This window comes from Alosa sapidissima, chromosome 1 (genome assembly GCF_018492685.1).
Source record: "Alosa sapidissima isolate fAloSap1 chromosome 1, fAloSap1.pri, whole genome shotgun sequence".
NCBI lineage: Eukaryota > Metazoa > Chordata > Actinopteri > Clupeiformes > Clupeidae > Alosa > Alosa sapidissima.
The window spans coordinates 16,489,243-16,510,224 of NC_055957.1; the positions used below are offsets into that span (position 1 = coordinate 16,489,243).

At 43.4% G+C, this 20,982-nt stretch overlaps 1 protein-coding gene across 2 annotated transcripts in view; it reads left to right on the plus strand.

Annotated features, from left to right (window-relative positions):
- gna11b (guanine nucleotide binding protein (G protein), alpha 11b (Gq class)) overlaps nt 1–20,436 on the plus strand; it is a 55,629-nt gene extending 35,193 nt beyond the window's left edge. Inside the window, exons 2-7 of one of the 2 annotated variants that reach the window (XM_042091879.1) lie at nt 2,452–2,636; nt 2,937–3,091; nt 5,190–5,318; nt 11,985–12,114; nt 13,208–13,361; nt 13,853–20,436. In XM_042091879.1, the coding sequence (XP_041947813.1) occupies nt 2,452–2,636; nt 2,937–3,091; nt 5,190–5,318; nt 11,985–12,114; nt 13,208–13,361; nt 13,853–14,043 (944 nt within the window). In that variant the 3' untranslated portion in view covers nt 14,044–20,436. Of the gene's footprint in view, nt 1–2,451; nt 2,637–2,936; nt 3,092–5,189; nt 5,319–6,551; nt 6,681–11,984; nt 12,115–13,207; nt 13,362–13,852 lie in introns of both variants that reach the window. The other variant, XM_042091871.1, reaches the window with a different exon arrangement.
- The last annotated feature ends 546 nt before the right edge of the window (nt 20,437–20,982 follow it).

Genomic DNA, 20,982 nt, shown 5'->3' on the forward strand with positions numbered 1-20,982 from the left:
TTTTTAGATAACATTTAGACTTTTATATATGTGTGAGCATATAGGGGCAGTCTCATTGTCACATGTAAGACAACTACACAGTGTCATCCTATGCGTTGGAAATTAACTAGCCTACCTGGTTCTCACACTCAGTTGACATTTAGCAATGTTCAGACTCGTTCAACAGCATGTAATGCTTATCATGTCTCATTTGTGCGAGCTAACAATGCACTAGGCTAGTGATTGTGATTCATGTTGGTTATGTACATTTGGTTAGAGTACATCTAGGTAGGTACTCCAGATCCTATGCCGATTTCCTTATTCCCTATTAAAGGGTTTCTGTTGCACCTTTACAATCACCTAGGCCTGCAATATTGACATTAACCTCTCCAGACTTAGTCCTGTAAACAGTATTCACATAACCTTAACATCCTGTACTGTCCATAGGTTTCACAAACATCCCTAAGGCTCTTGGTAATACAATTTCTAAAACTGATAGTTCCGGTCCTTGATTGTGATTGGCTGAATCGTGTTCAATGCCGTTGTAAAATCCAGCATAAACATACACCTTGACCGCATTTCGTTCTATATTACTGCGCTACCATAACTTCATACAAAAGTTAAAGTAGCTCCGTCTTGACGCTTGGCAACCATTCAGATAGAGGAAATATATTTCTTGGCGGAAGAATGATTATCTAGGAATAACTCGTTATATTTCTAGTTGCTGTGCCTTTACTGTATGAAACTTTGCCAGGTATTTATACTAACAGTTTTAGAAAAGCAATAAGCCAATCGAGTCTGTAGGTTACACTGATTCTACAACAGCTAAGGGGGGTTTTAGGCAGTCTGCTACCGTATCGTGCCTAACGCCCCTTAGCTGTTGTAGAATCAGTGTAACCTACGTCCTCTCGGGGCTTATTGCTTAAATACACATTCAATATGCAGTCCTTCTCTTTGTGTCTGTCTGTCTGTCTCATGCACACATACCCCCCTCCCTATTTGATCCTGTTTGTAAATGTTAGTTAGCCTCGCTGAGACCAGACGGATTCTCAAAACGGAATCGGTCTGGGGTTCCTTTGTTCACTTCTGAAGGGGATCAAATAAAAACCGACTCTTTTCAAAAGTACAGCAAACACATCATTCTTGGTAGGTTAAAATGTGTTTAAAGCAATTGTTTACTCAATTCCAAAGAAGACACTATCGCCATCTGGTCAGCCGATGGTTGTGTTCAACAGTGCTCCTAACCGTACTCCTCTGCCGTAGAAAGTTCGTCCCATGCCGGATATGCAGTTGTAAATTGGTTTCTGGGTTTTTGGTGATTCGGAAATGGGATTGAATGGGAAGGCCAGATGCAATTCAAATGTGCCCACAGATTCATCCAAATATTGGCCAGCGTTGTTGACAACCAGTAACGGCTGTTGCTGCACCGACAGACGGCACCGGCCAATCAAGACAATCAACGGATGGCACCAACCAATCAAATTACGGTTATACTTAAGTAATTTGCATAGCTACCGTCGGGAACACACACTGGCATGCATTGACGGAACGTAAGGGATTCCATATCTTACTGTATGTATGTCAGAATAGTTATGGGTGTGTCCAGTTGTCACTAATAAACAAGTTAATTAAAGATGAGTCCTAATCTCTCCACCAACCATTACATACCACATTCTCTGAATTTGGAGGAACCCCAGGAAAACACTGCAGAACTATATGTTCGTTAGTAATAACACACCAGAAGAGTGGAACTAGTCCAAGAAAAAGAACACTCTGGAATAGTGGAACTAGCACATGATCACTTAGAACAGTGGAAGTAGCACACTTCAGAAATCAGTATGACCTGACATGTGGCCTCTTTTTTTTTATCCCAGACCTCATCAAGTGACCTACTCTACTAACTTCAGATACTGACTGAGTGCTTGACTTCTAGCCTAGCAGTCATACTGAAGGTGTTGAGGTCTTAACCCCTTTAATCACAAGTATCTAGTTAGGAAGTTGCTAACTTCTATGTTCTAACACCAGGTCAGGACCCTATCATCAGTTAATTTTCGATTTGTAACGAGAGTAACCCATGGTTAAAACAAAGGCAGTTATTTTGTTTTTTAACAACACCAGGTCAGAATATTTTAATTTACGAAATTAAGTTTGTTTTAACCGTGGGTTACTCTCGTTGGAAATTGAAAATATATGATGATGATGATAGGGTATATGATTCCTACAGTGTAAAAAAAATATATTGGCGTCTTAGAAACATTGTAAAATTATTGAAATAGATTAAGAAAGCCACCGCTATGGTGATCGATTTGTTTAGATCCAGTGATATCGCTGCCTTGACAACACTACGTCATGGCTTCGATACTCTACATTAGATTTACATTATAATTCTGGAATTACGTTATAATTCTGGAACTCTGGAAGGTATTTTGTGTAGTTGTTTAACTGAACTTGTGTATATATGTGTGTCTCCAGGCACAGGCGAGAGCGGCAAGAGCACCTTCATCAAGCAGATGCGCATCATCCATGGCGCAGGCTACACTGATGAGGACAAGCGCGGCTTCACCAAGCTGGTATACCAGAACATCTTCACCTCCATGCAGGCCATGATCCGCGCCACCGAGAATCTCAAGATCGGGTACAAGTACGACCAGAACAAGGTGAGAACCTAAACACAGAACCTAGAACCAGGGCTGGACCCAAATGGCACCACTTGGGTAGCTCTTACATTACTCAGGTTCTTGGGTCTAGGTGTAGCATTAGTATAGATTGCCAGTTCGTGATGAACTGTATACTCACAATTCCCAGCTAACTGTAATATGGAGTGCATAATTAATCAGTGGGTATTTCTGTTGCGTTTGACCTCGGGCAAACTCTAGTTCAGACTTCTGACCCCAACCATGATTAGTCTTAAATGGCCGTGTGTGTGTGTGTGTGCGTGCGTGTGTGCGTGCGCGTAGTCCAACGCCATGCTGGTGAAGGAGGTGGACATAGAGAAGGTGTCGTCGTTTGAGCCACCCTACGTCAGTGCCGTGAAGATGCTGTGGGCCGATCCCGGCATCCAGGAGGCCTATGACCGCCGCCGAGAGTACCAGCTCTCCGACTCCACCAAATAGTGAGTACACACACACACACACAAGGATGAGATGAGTAGTGTGTGAGAGAATGTGGAGTTGAGGAGTGGATTATGAGGAGCTGAGTGAGAAAAGAAATCAGTCAATGTGATCATGTGCAAATGTGTGTGAGCGAGAAAGAAAAAACAAGATGAATTAGACACTGACTCAGGGTTCGTGACCATGATGAGGTGAATGAACTGTTTGAACTGTCTGTTTTTAATGCATTTGTTAGCCTAACTGTTTATTTCCTTGCTGTGTTTGTGAGTGTGAGATGAAGGGAGGAAGAAAGATGAGTGAATGGATGGATAGGATAGGGGAGTAATAAGAAATTAAATACATTTCAGGACAAAAAGAAACCTACACAACTGAAAATTAATATACAAACATAGCACACACGGGTGATGAGTAAGGAGCACCCTTTCTGAACTCAGTGTGGTGATGCAAACAGGAAACTGGCAGGAAGTCGTATCCATGTTTGGAGTGGCGCCTGATGGTGGGCTGTCCCCTGGGTCTGTGTCCCTCTGCTGACCGACGAACTTAACTAGCCTACCGCAGAGGCCACCTGATTAAAACACACACACACATAAATGGATCAGAGAGATGTGCACTAAGAAGTTTTCCAAATAAATCCACTCTGTTCAATATTCAGACTGTTCTTCAACCTAATGTTGAAACAGACTTTACCGACAGACTATAGTAATAAATTACACATGCGCACACACACACACACACACTCTCACACTCTCTCTCACACACACACACTCTCACACTCTCACACACACAGACTTCCTATGTGATCATTCCCAGTGCTGGAAGTGTCCTTCTGTGGAGCCTGACAGCAGCAGCAGAGCTCTGGCTAGAGAGGCGGCACTAACTGCAGCCCCCTGGTGGTGGCACACCAAACTGCACCCTCAGGCCCACAGAGCTAGGGAGACAGGATGGGGCAAGCGATCAGTCAGAGAAAACCACTGGCGCCACCTGCTTCTCTCTCTCTCTCTCTCTCTCTCTCTCTCTATCTCTATCTCTATCTATCTCCGTCTCTTTCTCTCCCCCCTCCACTTTTCTTCTCTCCTACCATCTACCATTAATGAGGGCACATCCGCTGCTTTAAGAGGGCATTAAAGGAAGCTGATGGTATTAGCAGGTCCTGTAGGAACCGCAGACCATCCCTATGGTCGGTGCCCAGCCCAGCCCACACACACACACACTCATGCATATACTGTATACATCTACCACACACACACATACACACACACACACACACACACACTGCTAGAGCGACAAGTCTTTTAAGGACATCAGTTAATGTAGAACCAATCTACTCTCAAAGCAGCTCCACTCTGCAGAATATGGGACCAGAGCTTTCTGGAAACCCCAGTTATGTGGTGGACTTAACCACATGTGTGTGTTCTCTGGGAAGCCATCAGACTTGGAGTGCACCAGTTTAATGGCCATAAAATGTTAAAACATCCCCAACTCCTTAAACCCATAAAGCTGAAATTGAAGAAGGAACTGAAACACACACACACACACATATATGCATACACATTGTCCTGTCCTTGAATAAGTAAATATGACAGGGAAACTGGTCTCTGAGACTACACAGACACACGATTTCACCTCAGGCAAACACACCAGAGCAGGTTACACAACATCAGACAGGAGAACACACATACACATACACATACACATACACACATACATACATACATACATACATACATACACACACACACACTCACTCACAGGGTACAAGGTCACAATAGGGTATTATTAGGCTACCAGTTTCTACCGGATAGTGAAACAGAAGAACACAACAAAAGATAGTGGACAGACACACACTGCTAGGTTTTAGAGGAGAACATGGAACCAGGCTACAGTACGAGGAACCAGCACATGGCATGATGCTTAAGTAGTTGAATGTGAGGTGGTGAAAGAGTGTATGGCTGATCAATTTATTTATTTCTGAATGCACAAATACACTTACTGTTTCTTTTTTTGTAGTTGTTTAGTGTGTGAATGTGCATTGCGTGTGTGTGTGTGTGTGTGTGTGTGTGTGTGTGTGTATAAGTGTATAACATGCCTTTGACCCTCCAGCTACCTGACGGATCTGGACCGTGTGACCGCGTCCAGTTACGTGCCCACTCAGCAAGATGTGCTGCGCGTGCGCGTGCCCACAACGGGCATCATAGAGTATCCCTTCGACCTGGAGAATGTCATCTTCAGGTACTGGTACTGGGCAAGGCACAGCACAATGCAGAGCAGAGCTGTGCTCCCTCTAGTGGTCTACGCAAGGAACAACTCCTCTACCGCTGTTGCTGCTGCCACCACTTATCTCACAAGACACCCTCACTGAAGATCGCAGGCCATGCCAAAGCTCACACACACATCACATTGGCTGTGCAACATTTACTCTCCTGAAATTAGTAGGGTTTTATGACCCATTAGATGTATTTTGGATGAAGATGCACAAATTGTGCCCTGATGGTAAGGGCGATAATATGAGCTTTCCATTTTTGGTCATAAAACTGAGTTGCTAATGGTTCTTTAGCCTCATGCTAACATCTCCAGTGTTGCTGCGGTAGTGGAATCTGAGTGAGCATGTCAACGGCTCAATAGCCTGCATGCTATCAGTTTCTGAGAGCTTATCTACTTGATTTTGGAGCAGTTTGCAAAAGCTAAAGAACTGCTTGCTGACATTTGTGGAGTTTCGATGCTCCTGGAATCTGGCCCTGTATGCCAAAGACTGAAGACGCACAGTTAGCTAGTGATGCTAGTAGCATCACCAGCTAACCGTGTGTAGCTGAAAGTGCTGAAGGCCTGGCCGCCTCTCTCAGTGGGGGTCCAGTGGGGTGCTGGGACTATAGTCTCAGGTCAGGGGTCGTAGGGACATGACCCTGTGTCCGTCTTCACCTCACACTTGGATCACACACTCACACACCAGCTCTGCCCTGACACAGAAGGAGCACAGGTGTGTGTGAGTGTGTGCACTCCAACATCTCTGTTCTTTACCTGGGATTTGACTGTTTCTGTGCTCTCTCTCTCTCTCTCTCTCTCTCTCTCTCTCTCTCTCTCTGCCTGTCTCTGTATTTCTCTCTCTCTTTCTGCCTGTCTCTGTATTTCTCTCTCTCTTTCTGCCTGTCTCTGTATTTCTCTCTCTCTCTCTCTCTCTCTCTCTCTCTCTCTCTCTCTCTCTCTCTCTCTGCCTGTCTCTGGTTTTCCTCTCCCTCTCTCTCCCTTTGTCTCTGTCTATTCCTGTCTTTTGGGTTCTTTCTGTTTCTCCTCTTCTCGCTCTCTCTTTTCCATCTCTCTTCCTGTCTTGGTGTTTCTGTCTCTCTCTCTCTCTCTCTCTCTCTCTCTCTCTCTCTCTCTCTCTCTCTCTCTCTCTCTCTCTCTCTCTCTCTCTCCTGTCTGCCTGTCTCTCTCTCTCTCTCTCTCTCTCTCTCTCTCTTTCTATAGCTATCTAAGCGATCTGGATCGCATTGCCGAGCCCAACTACCTGCCCACACAGCAGGATGTGCTTAGGGTGCGCATCCCTACCACCGGCATCATAGAGTACCCATTCGACCTCCAGAGCATCATCTTCAGGTACACCATCTGCCAGGGTCGCCCCTATGGGACCGCCTTGGACCTGCGCCGAACCAGCCCACGCTGTGTGCGCCTGTGTGTCTGTATCAGAGAGACTGCAGGATTGTCTCTGATGAAAGAGACAGATGCATTAAGACAAGGGTGTGTGTGTGTGTGTGTGTGTGTGTGTGTTTGTTTGTTTGTTTGTGCGAGTGTATGTGCGTGCTAGGGACCCGTGCCTCTCACAAATATTTTCTACCATGTGTTTGTGTGTGTCAGATGCGTAAATAGACTGTGTGTGTGCGCTCACATGCACAACAATTCAGTATTGTGCGTTATCTTCCTGAACACGAGGATGCATCTTGGAAAACTTTGGTGGAGAGTCGGTGGGAAGTTGGATCATGGACTTGGTCTTAATTTGAGCCACAGTGGAGTTAGGTTTCAATACATGCTGAAAAGATGAATAAAGTACGTTGTGTAAATAATTGCAGTTGCAGTTATAGAGGATGTGGCTAATATTGCAAGACCAGGAAGTAAGAGTCCATCACGAGTCTGGGTATTGCTTGTGTGTGTTTGGAAGTGTCTGCAGGTTACTTAGAGTATTTGCCTCTTGCCTCTGCCTTCAGACAGTTTGTGGTGAGATACACCTGTTGTCAAACCTGGTCATAGCACCAAGAGACTCATTAATCCATTGGCGGTATCTGTGTCTCTGTGTGTGTCTGTACATATGTGTTCTGGTAAGTGTTTCTGAGAGTATCAAAGATGGGCCTTTTTGGAAATCAGCCTCTACCTTTATCAATGTCTGGGGCCTTTATATTTGATGCTTCCCCATCCGCCCAGACTCTGTGGCCCAGTTTCATATTGTCTGCCTGGTTCTCCTCCTGGCTTTACCCACAGTAATGCTGCCGATGCAATGGCTGTTGCCTCACTTGACGCGTTTTTCACCCTTCTCTACTCTACAGCTTATCCATCCTCTTGCATTCATCCCTCTTTTTTGGACATTTTACAACTCCGTCGCCGTGCGGACTTTCACCTCTTTCTCCGTGTCTTCTCTCGCTCAGTTCCTCCATCCCTTTATCCTCCCCACCCTCTCCCTCTAACTCCCTCCATCCCTCTCTCTCTAACTCCCTCCATCCCTCTCTCTCTCACCCTCTGTCTCTCTTTCCCTCCTTCCATCCCTCTCTGCTGAGGTAGTGTAGCCTGCGGGGTGTGGCACGGCGGCCTACATTGAGGTTGGTGGCCATGTTTGTAAGTAGGGCGCATGTGTCTGGCGTCAAGCAGAAGGAGGTCGGCCGTGTGAAGGAGCTTTATTTTGGGCATCCGTTCCTGGAGGGCCTCGTTTGTCAAAGCCCCTGTCAGCCCCCCACCCTCCTTTCTCTCTCTCTCTCTCTGTGCGCCTGGCTGTATACACACAGGGACACCAGAGGGCGCCATGGAGTCCTCTCACCATCCTTATCAACGTCATGACCCCTCCTCTGCATACAGACACAAGGGGGTGCCATAGATAACAACACAGGGCATGGATGTGAAGAGCATCCTCTCTTCTCCAATGTGTCTTTCTCTCTTTTTTTCTCAATCTCTCCCACACTTTTCTTGTTTTATTCCATAATATCTATTTTTCTCTTTGAGAGGCAGAGTGAATGGGAGTGGCCACATCTATTACTGTTTTGTCTGTGTCTGCCAATGGGACCGGTGTGTGTGTCTATAGATGTGTCTGTCTGTGTACGTACATCTGTCTGTGTGTGTGTGTGTGTGTGTGCGTGTGAACAAGGCTATGGCATTTTAATTGCCTCCAGGAGCTCTGGCCCGAGTTGAAAAACACCTAAGCTGAGGAGGAAGGCGGGAAAGAAGAGAGATGCCAGAGAGAGAGAGAGAGATATATGTGAACACCAGAGAGAGAGAGAGAGAGATATGTGAACACCAGAGAGAGAGAGAGAGAGATATGTGAACACCAGAGAGAGAGATATGTGAACACCAGAGAGAGAGAGAGATATGTGAACACCAGAGAGAGCGAGAGAGAGAGAGATATGTGAACACCAGAGAGAGAGAGAGATAAACTCGGAGATGGATGTATGAAGGGGGAGAGAGAATGATGAATGAAAGAGGAGATTAAGGATGGGTGGATGTCACATGGAGGAGTCATGGATGGAGACCTTGTGACCGAAGAGGAGTAGAGAGGCAGTGGGGAATATTGGGTAAAATGAGAGGGATGCAAAACAATGGATAACAAAATGGATGCGATACAAAAAGGACATGACTGAGAGAGAGCACATAGGTGAAGAGAGATATGGAGGAAAGAGAGTTAAATAGTGAGCTCCTGGGCCTTGATTAACAGGGCAACCACAGAAGAGGTGCCGCTGTTTTTCTGGAATTCCCGCTCATTCTTATCTGTCTATCTGTGTTCTATCCATCCGTTTCTCTTTATATTCATGTCTATCTTTCATCTGTCCATCTTATTCTCGCTCTGTCTATCCATGTTTTGTTTATCTGTCTGTTTTTTTCTGTCTTTCTTTCTCTTGTTTCTCTCTCTCTCTCTCTCCTTGCCTTTCCCAGTTCTGTTTAATACCACTCCTCTGCCTTGTGTGTTTCTGCTATTAGCACTTAGGGGCCCTTTTTGTGGGTTTGGAGTGTGGCTGGATCTTTTGGCCCTTCCCTCTTGCCGTAATGCATGGAGAGTGATTATGTTCATGAGTGGTGATAGGCACTGTGCACTTCCATCAGGTCACATGACACGTGTGTGTCATCTCTGTCATCCTCCTCGGTGATGCACCCTCGTGTCACTTGGGGCGTTGACTCCAGTCCTGGGTTCCCAACAGCAGAAGGGCGAAGAGAATGAAATGAAGAGAAAGAGACATAGGGTGTCAAAAGATGTTTGATGTTTGACAGAAGTAATAGATGTTTGAGAGAGAGAGAGAGAGATTTGGCAGAGAAAAAGCTTTACTCCCCTCTCCAGTGCAGCATTGGCCCGAGGCTGTTGGGAATCTGGATCTGTGTGTGTGGGAAGCCTGCTTGGTTTGGTTCGAGCTGTTTCTTGGTTACATCACCCTAAGCCCATTAGTGTTGAGAAGCAAGCAGCCCTGGACATCCGCCGTAGTTGAATTGTGACGTTTTCATCACACACTAAATTTACATGCGGGTCCTGACCATTGCTAGACTGTAGCTGCATTACTGCATACCATTACTGTTAATATTCAAGTTCACCTCTACATGCCAGCAGGTAGCATTGCCTCCATAATCTCAAGGAAAACAACCAAGGTAACCTACGGGTGATTTAGAGAACTGAATATAATGAAAATCCAAACATGAAAAGCCTGTATTTGAAAAGAAAAAGATGAAGTGTATTAGATACAGTCCTATTCATCAGATTCAGTCCTATTAGTTTTCCATGTTTGGGCAGTAATTACATCAATCTGACGACACCACATTCATACTGGCAAAGGTTATTATAGGCCTTAAATGGTGAGCATAAAATCTGTTGCACCATCCAACATCCAACAAAAACCTCCAGCTGCAAACTTCCTGAGACTTTTATTCTGAAGAGGTGACAAAGCGGTTTTCCTGAGTAAGGAACACCAGTAATGGGAGTCTGCTGCTGGTAGCACACACCTAAGAAGGGGAGAGAGAGAGAGAGAGAGATAAATGAGCGCATGTAGACCTAGTTCACTGCAGATTGCTAGGTGCAGATTCTGCTTCTCAACCCTAATGGATTTGGGTGTCAGTAAGGCAAAAATCTTACCTGTCTACTCTTTGGGAGATTTTTGGATCTGCCCATTGGAAAGTTTAATCATCCTCTTGTTTGACATTATGTACTATTGTTGTCTTTAGCTTAATATAAATATTATGGTTATGTCCTTCCTGCATGTATGTGTATAGAATAGCAGAAGCTTTTTTTTTTTCTTTTATGTTTAACTAACTTCAACCTTTGTTATTTGCCTACCTTTTTGTAGGCATGTGAGTATAAACATAGTTACGGCTTAGGTACGATATCTATCAAATCACAGAGAAAGTGTCCTTGCATTCTTGGCATGAACTGAAGTGCTTTTATGACTATGTTAGGCAGACTTCCTGAGATTGCTGAAGCAGCTAAAATTTTGTCAGCAATTAAACCAGAAAAGGGAAAAGCTACTTCTTTCCTCAGGTTAGCAGTAGCTTTAAAAATAGCTTTAGTTACCACTCTACCACCCTAATTTGTTTGATGGGCAAAGTCTTAGGTCAAACTAAAGCTAATTTAAAACCACCTTGGGCAAGACCTCATCCGAAAACATTGAGTCAGATTTAAAACTACCACATGCCACATAGCAGCTGTAGTTAATGCACAATAACTTTGCTTGTTGATAGACTTTGCACTTTGCCAGCCATTTAAATTAGGGCCAAATGTGTTGTTTAATTAGGGCCACAGCTAACTATAATATATGCAAGGTTAAAAAAAAAAAAAAAAGATTGCTGTCCATCACTGAAATTTCAGGTTTCTGGCAAAAAAGGTCATATTTTCACCTGCAAATTAGGTTTCTGGCAAACAGTTGTGGGTAACTTTTGCTAGTGTTGCAGCAAATTTGCAGCAATGTCATATGCAAATTAGGTTTGTCACCAGAAGTTCACTGGCGAACACATTTGCCACTAGTGGCAAACTTCTCATTGTTGCCAGAACTTTGCTGGAAGTTTGCCTCTAGCGGCCAACATTGGCAAACTTCTAGCAATATTTTCTAGTGAACTCATTTCTGTACCACAAATCACCCACAAGTTTGCTGCAAATCTGCTGCAAACATTTGATTTTTGTAAGGGGTTCTAAGGGATATGTGCAAATTATTGTCCCACACATTTTAAATCAATTCACCTCAGCAGTATTTGAAATGCTGATTATATGCAGTCTCTTCAAAAGCATGAACACACATTTACCAATTCAATTGTTAGGGCGTTCAGTTCATGGGAAGGTTGCAAGGAAACCTTAGCTGCTTAATGATGTCGTAATGGAACAGTCCTAATGTAATGTAAATTTAGGGGCAAAAATTAACTAAAGCTAAATCAAAAATCTGGCAAAATCTATAGCAACTACTTTTTTAAAATTTACTACCACAACTAAGATCCAAAGCACAGAGAAGAGTGAGTTGGCACTGTGCTCCCATATGCCATTGTATCACTTTAGTTCATATGCAAGAAGCGTTGCTCGTTGCCAGACTTTGCACTTTGCCCATTAGTGAAATTAGGGCTCTAGGTGTGGCTGAAATTATCTCCAATAGTGAAGTGTTTCCTCTTCCTGCTCCCTCTCTCCCTTTTTTGCTTTCTTCTTTATCTCTCTCTCTCTCATTCTCCACTCCCCCCTCCCAGGATGGTGGATGTCGGAGGACAGCGTTCCGAGAGGCGGAAGTGGATCCACTGCTTTGAGAACGTCACGTCCATCATGTTCCTTGTGGCGTTAAGCGAGTACGATCAGGTCCTTGTGGAGTCCGATAACGAGGTACTGCTGGCTGAAACACTGTGCGGGTGCAAACAGTAACGCCCACCGACTTTTTCATGGGATACAAGGTTGTAAATAGAGTACAGTGTATGATTTAGAGTGCGGATCGGGCCGCAAATTTCTGTCCAAACCCGGCCCGCGTCCGACAGAGTTGCGTCCGAACCAGACCCGAACCCGACAGGCATTTTCATTTTTACAAATTGTCTACAGAATCAGATAAGCGTGCACGCACGCAGGTCGCACACATTAACACAAGCAAGCATAGCCTATTGAAATAGAATTCTTGTCTTACCATTGACGAAAAGTCTTAAAAATGAACTGCAACAGTCGTTGAAACTACAGTGCCTCTGTCACTGATCCATATGCAGCATCGACGTTAATTGGGGCAACTCGAGGAAATCCTCATCCAGTTGAACGAGACGACCTTAGGCTATAGCCTACCGGTAGCCTATGTCTTTACCACAGTATGCAACGCAAATAATCTTAAAATCTCCTGATAGGCTAACAACTTTTTTTAACGTCACCCAAGACTGTGCTTATAAGCGAAATGTGCATAACCATTTTTACATTTTACTTTATTCTCAAAAAACAAACGTTTGCATCATGTAAAGCAGACCTGTTGGTTACCCAACATAATAAGGAATTTTAAATGTAAAGCTTCCAATGCATATCGCCCTCATGTGTCCGAACCTGAACCGAACCCGACTACAATTTCTAAATATTTGTCCGAACCCGACCCGTCGGGACCCGTCGGGCTCGGGTCGGGTAGCCACACTCTAGTATGATTGCACAGTGCTGTTTTGATATTTAGTGTGTGTTGGTAACGGCTGCTGCTAGCTGTAACTTAACAGTCCTAGCTCAGTTTGGCAACCCAGGTCTGAACAAATCCACCTGAATTGAAGTCCTGAATAAGCATTGGCATTTGACGCTAAACTATTTGTAGTTGGACTAAGAGGGGTTGTAAGTCTTCAGTGGTCAGACATGATGTCAGCTTGTTTAGTGTGTTTGCTTTTTCTTCATTTTTTTTCACCACCTTACCGCCTGTCCCCTGTCTGCCCTCCCTTAACTAACCCTCTGTGTCTGTCTCCCGCAGAACCGTATGGAGGAGAGCAAGGCCTTGTTCCGGACCATCATCACATATCCTTGGTTCCAGAACTCCTCCGTCATTCTCTTCCTCAACAAGAAGGACCTTCTGGAGGAGAAAATCTCCTACTCTCACCTGGTGGACTACTTCCCTGAGTTTGACGGTCAGTGTCCAACAGTGGCTCCGTGTTTTTCTCTTGCCTTGTTTCTCTTCCCTGGGGGCGTGTTCCAAGTATGAGGTTTTGTGGCTAACCTGGGTACCCTTTTAACTGTGAAGAAATGGTAAACCTACAAGACAAACCCCATTGTTGTTGGTTTGCTAGGAGAATAAAGCCATACTAGTCACAGACATATCCCAGATTAGTTCACAATATTACCATGCCACCATTTACGAGGCTCAAAGTAGCCTGACACTTATTTAGTAGTATAATGAGGGTCCTAACATATAAAACGAGACATTGACAACTTTGTAAATGTACAGATATTTTATTACAAAGGACAATAACATTATACTACATTATGCAGAGATTCCCTCTAGGCAGCAGAATGCTCACCACCTAACTTCATTTTTTCTTAGCAAGCATGTCAACGTTTTCATGGAATAACCATAAAATGGTAGTTGAACTGATTGACTGTTCTCCCGTCCAATTGGCAGGCCCGCAGCGGGATGCACAGGCGGCCCGGGAGTTCATCCTGAAGATGTTTGTGGACCTGAACCCCGACAGCGACAAGATCATCTACTCGCACTTCACCTGTGCGACCGACACCGAGAACATCCGCTTTGTCTTCGCCGCCGTTAAAGACACCATCCTGCAGCTCAACCTTAAAGAGTACAACCTGGTGTGAGCCACCTGTGGGGCCTCATACAGCACCCCCTAACACACACACACACACACTCATACACATGCGCGTACATACACAAACGTACACGCTAACACTAACACACACACTCACTCATATATATAGGCATATAAACACACTACACACACATGCACACACACAAAACAGAAACACAAATACACATATACCTGAATATATTTGTGCACTTGAGTGTGTGTGCACACATGCATCCCATGCACATTCTTGTGTATGTGCATAAACACACACAAACACACGCCCGCATGCGCATAGACAGAAACGTACAGACAAATAGTGTAAAAGTTGATATGTGAATCCCACTCGCACACATAAACTGACACGTACCACTGTCTACTCCCTTTGAATCTTCCTGCCCTACCACAAGCCCCGTCCTTCATTTGTACACTTCATTATTTTTGCCAAAGCCACTCCTTCTGGTTGGCAGCTGTAGGGCCCTGAGAGAGTGTGTGTATGTGTGTGTGTGTGTGTGTGTGCGTGTGTGTGGGCAGGCGAACGAGCGTGCATGTGCACTCTAAACATCCTTGTAGGCTCGGACACTGGAAGAGGTCCAACCCTTTCCCCACCACACGCCTATCACCACCCTGACGACACTACTACTCTGACGACACTACTACTCTGACGACACTACTACCCTGATGACACTACTGCCCTGACTCCTGTCGCTGCACTTCCCTTTCATGTGAAACACACACACACGCACGCGCATAGCGCCCCCTCACCTAGCTGTAGGCACATCATGAGGAACCACAGCCAGGACTTTGATTGAAAGTTTGGCGCAGGCACTAACACACACACACACACACACACACACACACACACACACACACACACACACACACACACACACACACACACACACACACACACACACACACACACACACACACACACACACACACACACGCACATATAAGCACACACACACATATATACACACACATTCAGCATACACAAGTCTTCAGCTCACGTGGTGAATGTATCTACAGGTGTGAGCATTGCGAAGCAAAAACAAAAGAGACAAAAAAAAAAAAAAAGATTACAGCACCATATAAAGTAGAACACCTGGATGGCAAGATTACAGCACCATATAAAGTAGAACACCTGGATGGCAAGATTACAGCACCATATAAAGTAGAACACCTGGATGGCAACAAACTCCAGACTGAAATCAAATGACATCTTTATAAAGCTGAGCAGAAGGGGGTGAAAGGGGACGAGTTTTCCAAAAACATAAACACCTGAAATCTCTGTAAATTCCTGAGAAACAAGAAAAACAACTATAATTACATTTTTAATAATAGTGACTATTGCTACTTGTACTTGCTATGAAATATAACGGCAGAATTTGAAGCAGTCTAAAGAAGCAAAATGAAGATCAGACTTATTTAAATATTTGAATACATGTGCAAATTAAGCTTGATCAGAGAGTGAGACTGTGTGCTTGTGAGAGTGAGTGATTTATGTATGAAAACATGTATGTATGGGTGTGTGTGGTGTAAATGGATGCCATGAGTATCCCTTTGCGTAATGTTGCGTAATGTTTTATGGTAGGCTGCCTCGCTTCTCTGCCCTGCACCGCCCCTCACAAACACCCATCCCACCTTCTCGACCCCTGACCCCTACCTACACCCCCTGGCCAGGTTGTTTGGCTCACGTGATTGGTTGGGCCGTAACTTGCCCTTGATAGCAACTGGCACAGGGTGCTATAGTCGTGCAAATGGACGTTCACACACACCCTCCTCCCTTCATAGTCCCACAATCCCCTGCTTCCATTTCTCCCTCCCTACCTGCAGAATTGTGTGATGGGGTGGCTTGCGAAGGCCCAGGTGCACAATGTTTTTAAACCAGTTTACTTTTGTTTGTTTTTCACAAGGAAGCATCATCTATCTATCTATCTATCAGCTGACTCAAGTTTGACATGCCGAAGCAAAGGATGCTGGGATGCGGGATTGGGAGGGGTTTTAGGGGGTGGGGTCGCTTTGTGGGGGGGTTGGGGTTGAGCATTAATGTGCTGAAGTCTGATGAAGTGAATTGATTGTGTATATTTATATTTGTAAATACGTATACACATAAATGCTTATGTACAAAAAGTCTGTGGTACACTATCTTTGGCAAAAGAAAAAAAAATTATAATCCACTTTTTTCGTAACTGTGTACGGTTTTGTTGGGGGTTTTTAATTTCTTATGAATTACAATATTATCATTGATACTGTGATTCTGTCTGTTTCCGTTTTGCTACCACCATTAACGTGTCACGCAAGCTGTCGGGGCAGGACTCATGTGCACAGAAAGGTCACCAAAGGTCAGAGGTGAAAAGTGACATTGTCAACTCTGTGCACATGACCACAACGCCCAGTCCAGATCTCTCCTGTTTTAGCTTTTCTCCTTATACCTACCATATAATGAAAGAATTGAAATATTTTCCTTTTTTGAAAGATAATTAAATAAATACATTTTATTTATCTAATTTATGGACCAGATTTGAAGGTGTTGATAATTTGACTGCTATTTGTTTTGTTTTTTTCCTCGCTCATATTTGAAGTGCTCCCCGCTAACAGGTCAAGGTGGAGACATGAGTCTATACTGCTGTACAAACGTCTGTTATGGAACTTTTTTTTTTCCTTTAGTGTATTTGGGGATTTTTAAAAGAAAAAAAAACTTTTTTGCCTCCAGACTTACTTGTTGCCATTTTATTACAATGTCCTACCATAAGATATATACTCTTCCCTGTTATATATATATTTTTTAATCAGTTTGAATTTTCTCATGGGTTTTTGATGCAACGCTTAATCCAACCATAGGAAACGTACCGTATGAAAAAAAAGTAGACAGCTTTTTAAACAGTGATTAGTGACCTATTAGGTCCATATGCTTGCAACATGTTTTATTTCATCTTCTCTGCTTCTTCTTCCTCTTCTTCTCCTTTCTCTTCTTCCTCCTCTTCTGTTGTTGTTGATGTTTTTTTGTTTTGTTTTGTTTCTGGTATTTCTAAATAACACTGCTTGTTTTCTTCATTGTGCAAGTAAGTAATGTGCAGATAGAACTTTCTAGCAATTTTGGCGTTTTAAGCTTTTATACTGATGACCTCGCATTCTCATTATTCATCAAGGGCTATCACTAAAAAAATATATTGAAAGGAAGGAAGATGAGATGAATTTTGCTAAATTAGACTAGATGAATGAGGACGGTTGAAAAAAGGAGACGAGACGAGCGGCACAGATGCCACTTGGTAAGATCTGCGTGAGTGAGTCCTCGAGAGCTCACAGTGGTGAACAGAACAGGACAGAACAACAGGCTCACTATTATTAAAACCACCTAGTGATGAATTACACCATTACTCAAGTATGTATGTGTGAGAGATGACATTATTTTCTTTTTTTTTCTTCTTTTTTTTTCCTTTTTCTTTTTGCGGGACAGTATGGTAGATTGTGCTCTGGTTTCTGAATGTCTGCAGCCTGGCAGAACCGGAGAGAGGGTTGGGCTCTGATTTCTGTTGTATCGGCTCTGTGCTCCCGATCACACCACTCAGCCCAATGTGCATACCCCCCCCCCCCCCCCCCCCCCCCCCGCAGAGACTAAAGCACTGGCCTGGTAGAATTTATAAAACATGACATGGGCAAGATGGTACAACTCAGCTATACACAGAAACACGCAAACATGGCTTCAGAGAAAATGTCCTTTTACCAAGTCCATACTGTGTTCTGTCCTAAAATACTCTTGGTGGACACAAGATTGAATGTCCTCATTTTTACTCTACTAAGGTTAATTATCAATGTGTACGTGTGGATCTCTTTCTTTCTTTCTTTCTTTCTTTCTTTCTTTCTTTCTTTCTTTCCTTCCTTCTTTTCTGTATTAGATATAACATTCCCCACTCACCGCCTTGTAACGACTAATCTCATCTGACAGTATTTCTTCTAAGAGCGTACAAAAAAAAAAAAAGTATACACATCAATGAGCGAACCCCTTGACTATGCTGAGGAGGAACCACATTTAAAAGTACACACTCCTCTGAGTGGTCACCCTCCCACAGAATAAGAAGGCAGCTAATGATAATGCACCCCATCCTACATGGCCCAGGGCACTTTGTGAGGACTCCTCAGGGTTCCTTAACAGTGGACAAGAGCTAATGTTTTTTCAACAGTGTTAGACAAGTGGAGTTTGGGTGGTAATGCCAAGTCCATAGTTAGTAGGACTGCTCTGCATTTCTGCTGTTTTCCCCGTACCACTAGGGGGCAGTTATTCATGCTTGGGTTGGAGAGTGGAGGAGAGAACCAGAAGGCAGCCCATTTGGTTTGCTCTTCAGCTGAAGGTAGTTTAGTGGAGCACCATAGGCCTCATAGTTTGTGGAAATTCGATAGGTTGGGCGTTGGGTGTGTTGGTTCGTTTTCTTTTGTGTTGTTTTTGTTCAGTTGGTCTGTGTCAGCCACGGGACAGTATTTAATAAGACTGTTGAGAGACATGGGACGACCCTGTTTAAGTCTGTGTGAGGGGTTTATGAGCATTCACTCTTGTTGCTCCAACTTGTAAAATACCCGGCTCTCAGTTTCATCCTCAAGTCTAATCAGGACAGCAGTCCTTACTTTTGCCATGACAATTACGTCTCGCTAACAATCAGAGCAAGGGTGCTGTACTTGCTTTTGCAGACAATTTGATGGTATCTGCCTTTTTATGGGGGTGTGGTACCTTGAGACAAGTCAGTATCGTGTTGGTTAAAATTCAAAAGATTATGTTTTTTCTTAATGCTTGCCAGTAACCCAACTAACATTACTCTTAATTCAGCATACCACCTCTTTGCAGTCACAGAGGAGGGTGCAATTTTGGCAAGCTAACATCTTGTTCCTGAGGGTTGTCAGTCACAGTATAGTTTCAGAAACGGGTGTATGTGATGCTCCGTGTCGCATGCGGATGGAGGAGCCATTTCGGAACATGATGGTACTGAACCTTAAAGGCCAGTTTCACAGTGAAACCAGTGGTATTAGTAATCAGTTGAGAACTCCCTTGTCACCCGGTCTAGATAGTCTTTGTTTTATGTTGCCGTTTTGTATTTCAAGAGTTGCACATAGACATATCGGCTGCTCTTCTGCTGGTGGCTTTCATATTACATATGTTTTTTTTTTGTTTTGTTTTTACCAGGGCAGTTGGGCATGGCAGTTTCAGGCACCAGTAAAAGGGAGCGTGAAAGCTGGAGGGGGGATTTATTTGAGTCGTTCCACTGTTAAACACTTGGAATAGACCTGGCGATGACGCCCCTATCGCCCTTTTGTCTCGCCTTTTGTACTCCGCAGTGGTCAGGATGAAATAGGCCAAGCCAGTGCTTCACTATATCCCCCTCAAACCTAGAACCTGCCCAGGTGATTTTCTTGCGCTCTGTTGGGTGAACAGAAAGAAAGAAAGAAAGCCCAGTTCATTAAGGCTCTCGGGCTGAAATGTAGATTCACAAAATGGAGTCCATAGCTCATTGCAACAGGTTTACCAATGAGCAGCTTTGTTATTAGGTGAGCAAAAATGCTGTGGGTTTGTCTGCTTTGATTAACAGGAATGCACAGCAAGGCATTTCTGGCTGAAGGCCTACTTTTCTGCTGTTTTTATTTTTATTATTATTATTATTTCTTGTATTTAACATGACATTACATGAACACTAAGGCATTTAGGACCACTCCAATCTCTTTTTTTTCCTTCCTCTTTTGATTGCATTTCTCTCTTCCTTTCCTGCTTTTCAAATCAAACAGGACAATTTTTAGTGGTGTATAAAATACTTTTGTTCACCATTTTATTTTGTAAGTATTCCAAATGTAAATGATGTAAGATACTGAGTGTGCCAACCCCCATGTTGTGGAGAGAGCTTCTCCATACAAGTGCCAATGTTGTCCAAATGGCGAGCGGACCTTCGCAACGTGCGCTCCCCCTTTTTAAAAGCGAAACACGAAACAAGTGATAAACAAAAAAGTATATAAATATAAATATATATATATAACTTCATTCTGTGTCGAAGGTTTAAGAAAGAAACTGCTGTTTTCTTTTCTCTTGCTCTTTTTTTGTAAACAAATAACGAGTGATTTTCAGATGCATGTGCTCTCTGTGGTAGTGGGCGGGGCTAAAGGATTGCCCTTCCTGAATGGGGACATATTATTGGTTATTGATGTACAACATTCTCGCCATATATGTTTGTTTTTTTTGTTTTGTTTGGTTTTTTTCCCTTTCATTTCTTTCTTTTTGTATTTTGTTTTAATTTCAACCACTGTTGCCTGAACCTCATTCAAACATGAAAATGATTTTCATAGCCGCCTTCTAAAAAAACAAAAATAAAAAAAGAATAAAAGTATCTGTTTTAAATTTAAATAAATTTGTTCCTATACTTTGCTTCTTGTCTTGCTCTTTATTGTGTATTGTAAGTGGACTAATTTAATAATTTTGAGAGGACTAATTTAAGTTGCCAATCTAAAATGAATGTTGATCAGTGAAGTAAAGGGGTGGGGCGGGTGGGGGGTACTCTTGCTGACACATCTAGATGTATACTTGACACTAGATGTATACTATAAACATTGATATAAATATCTTCTGTAATTCAGGGGTGCTTTGACTTCATCATTCCTGAGTGCGATAAGGATGCCAGGTTGGATGAGGGTCTAGAGGTTTTTCTGTTCAGACATTCTATATTCATATATAACTGTATGTAACCAGTTCATGACCGTATATGGACATGTGTAATATGACACCCACCCATATCTAATACAGTGAAACACTGTCTGATGTAATCTTGCCAAAATTAAGGGCATTAGGGCCTCCTACTATCCAACTCCTATTATGAAAAGATATGCAAATCAACCATCTCTTTTTGTCACCACAACTGCAAGTTTCAGTTTCAGGGAGAAAAGATGCTGTCCTGTAGCCTGGTTTCACCAGACA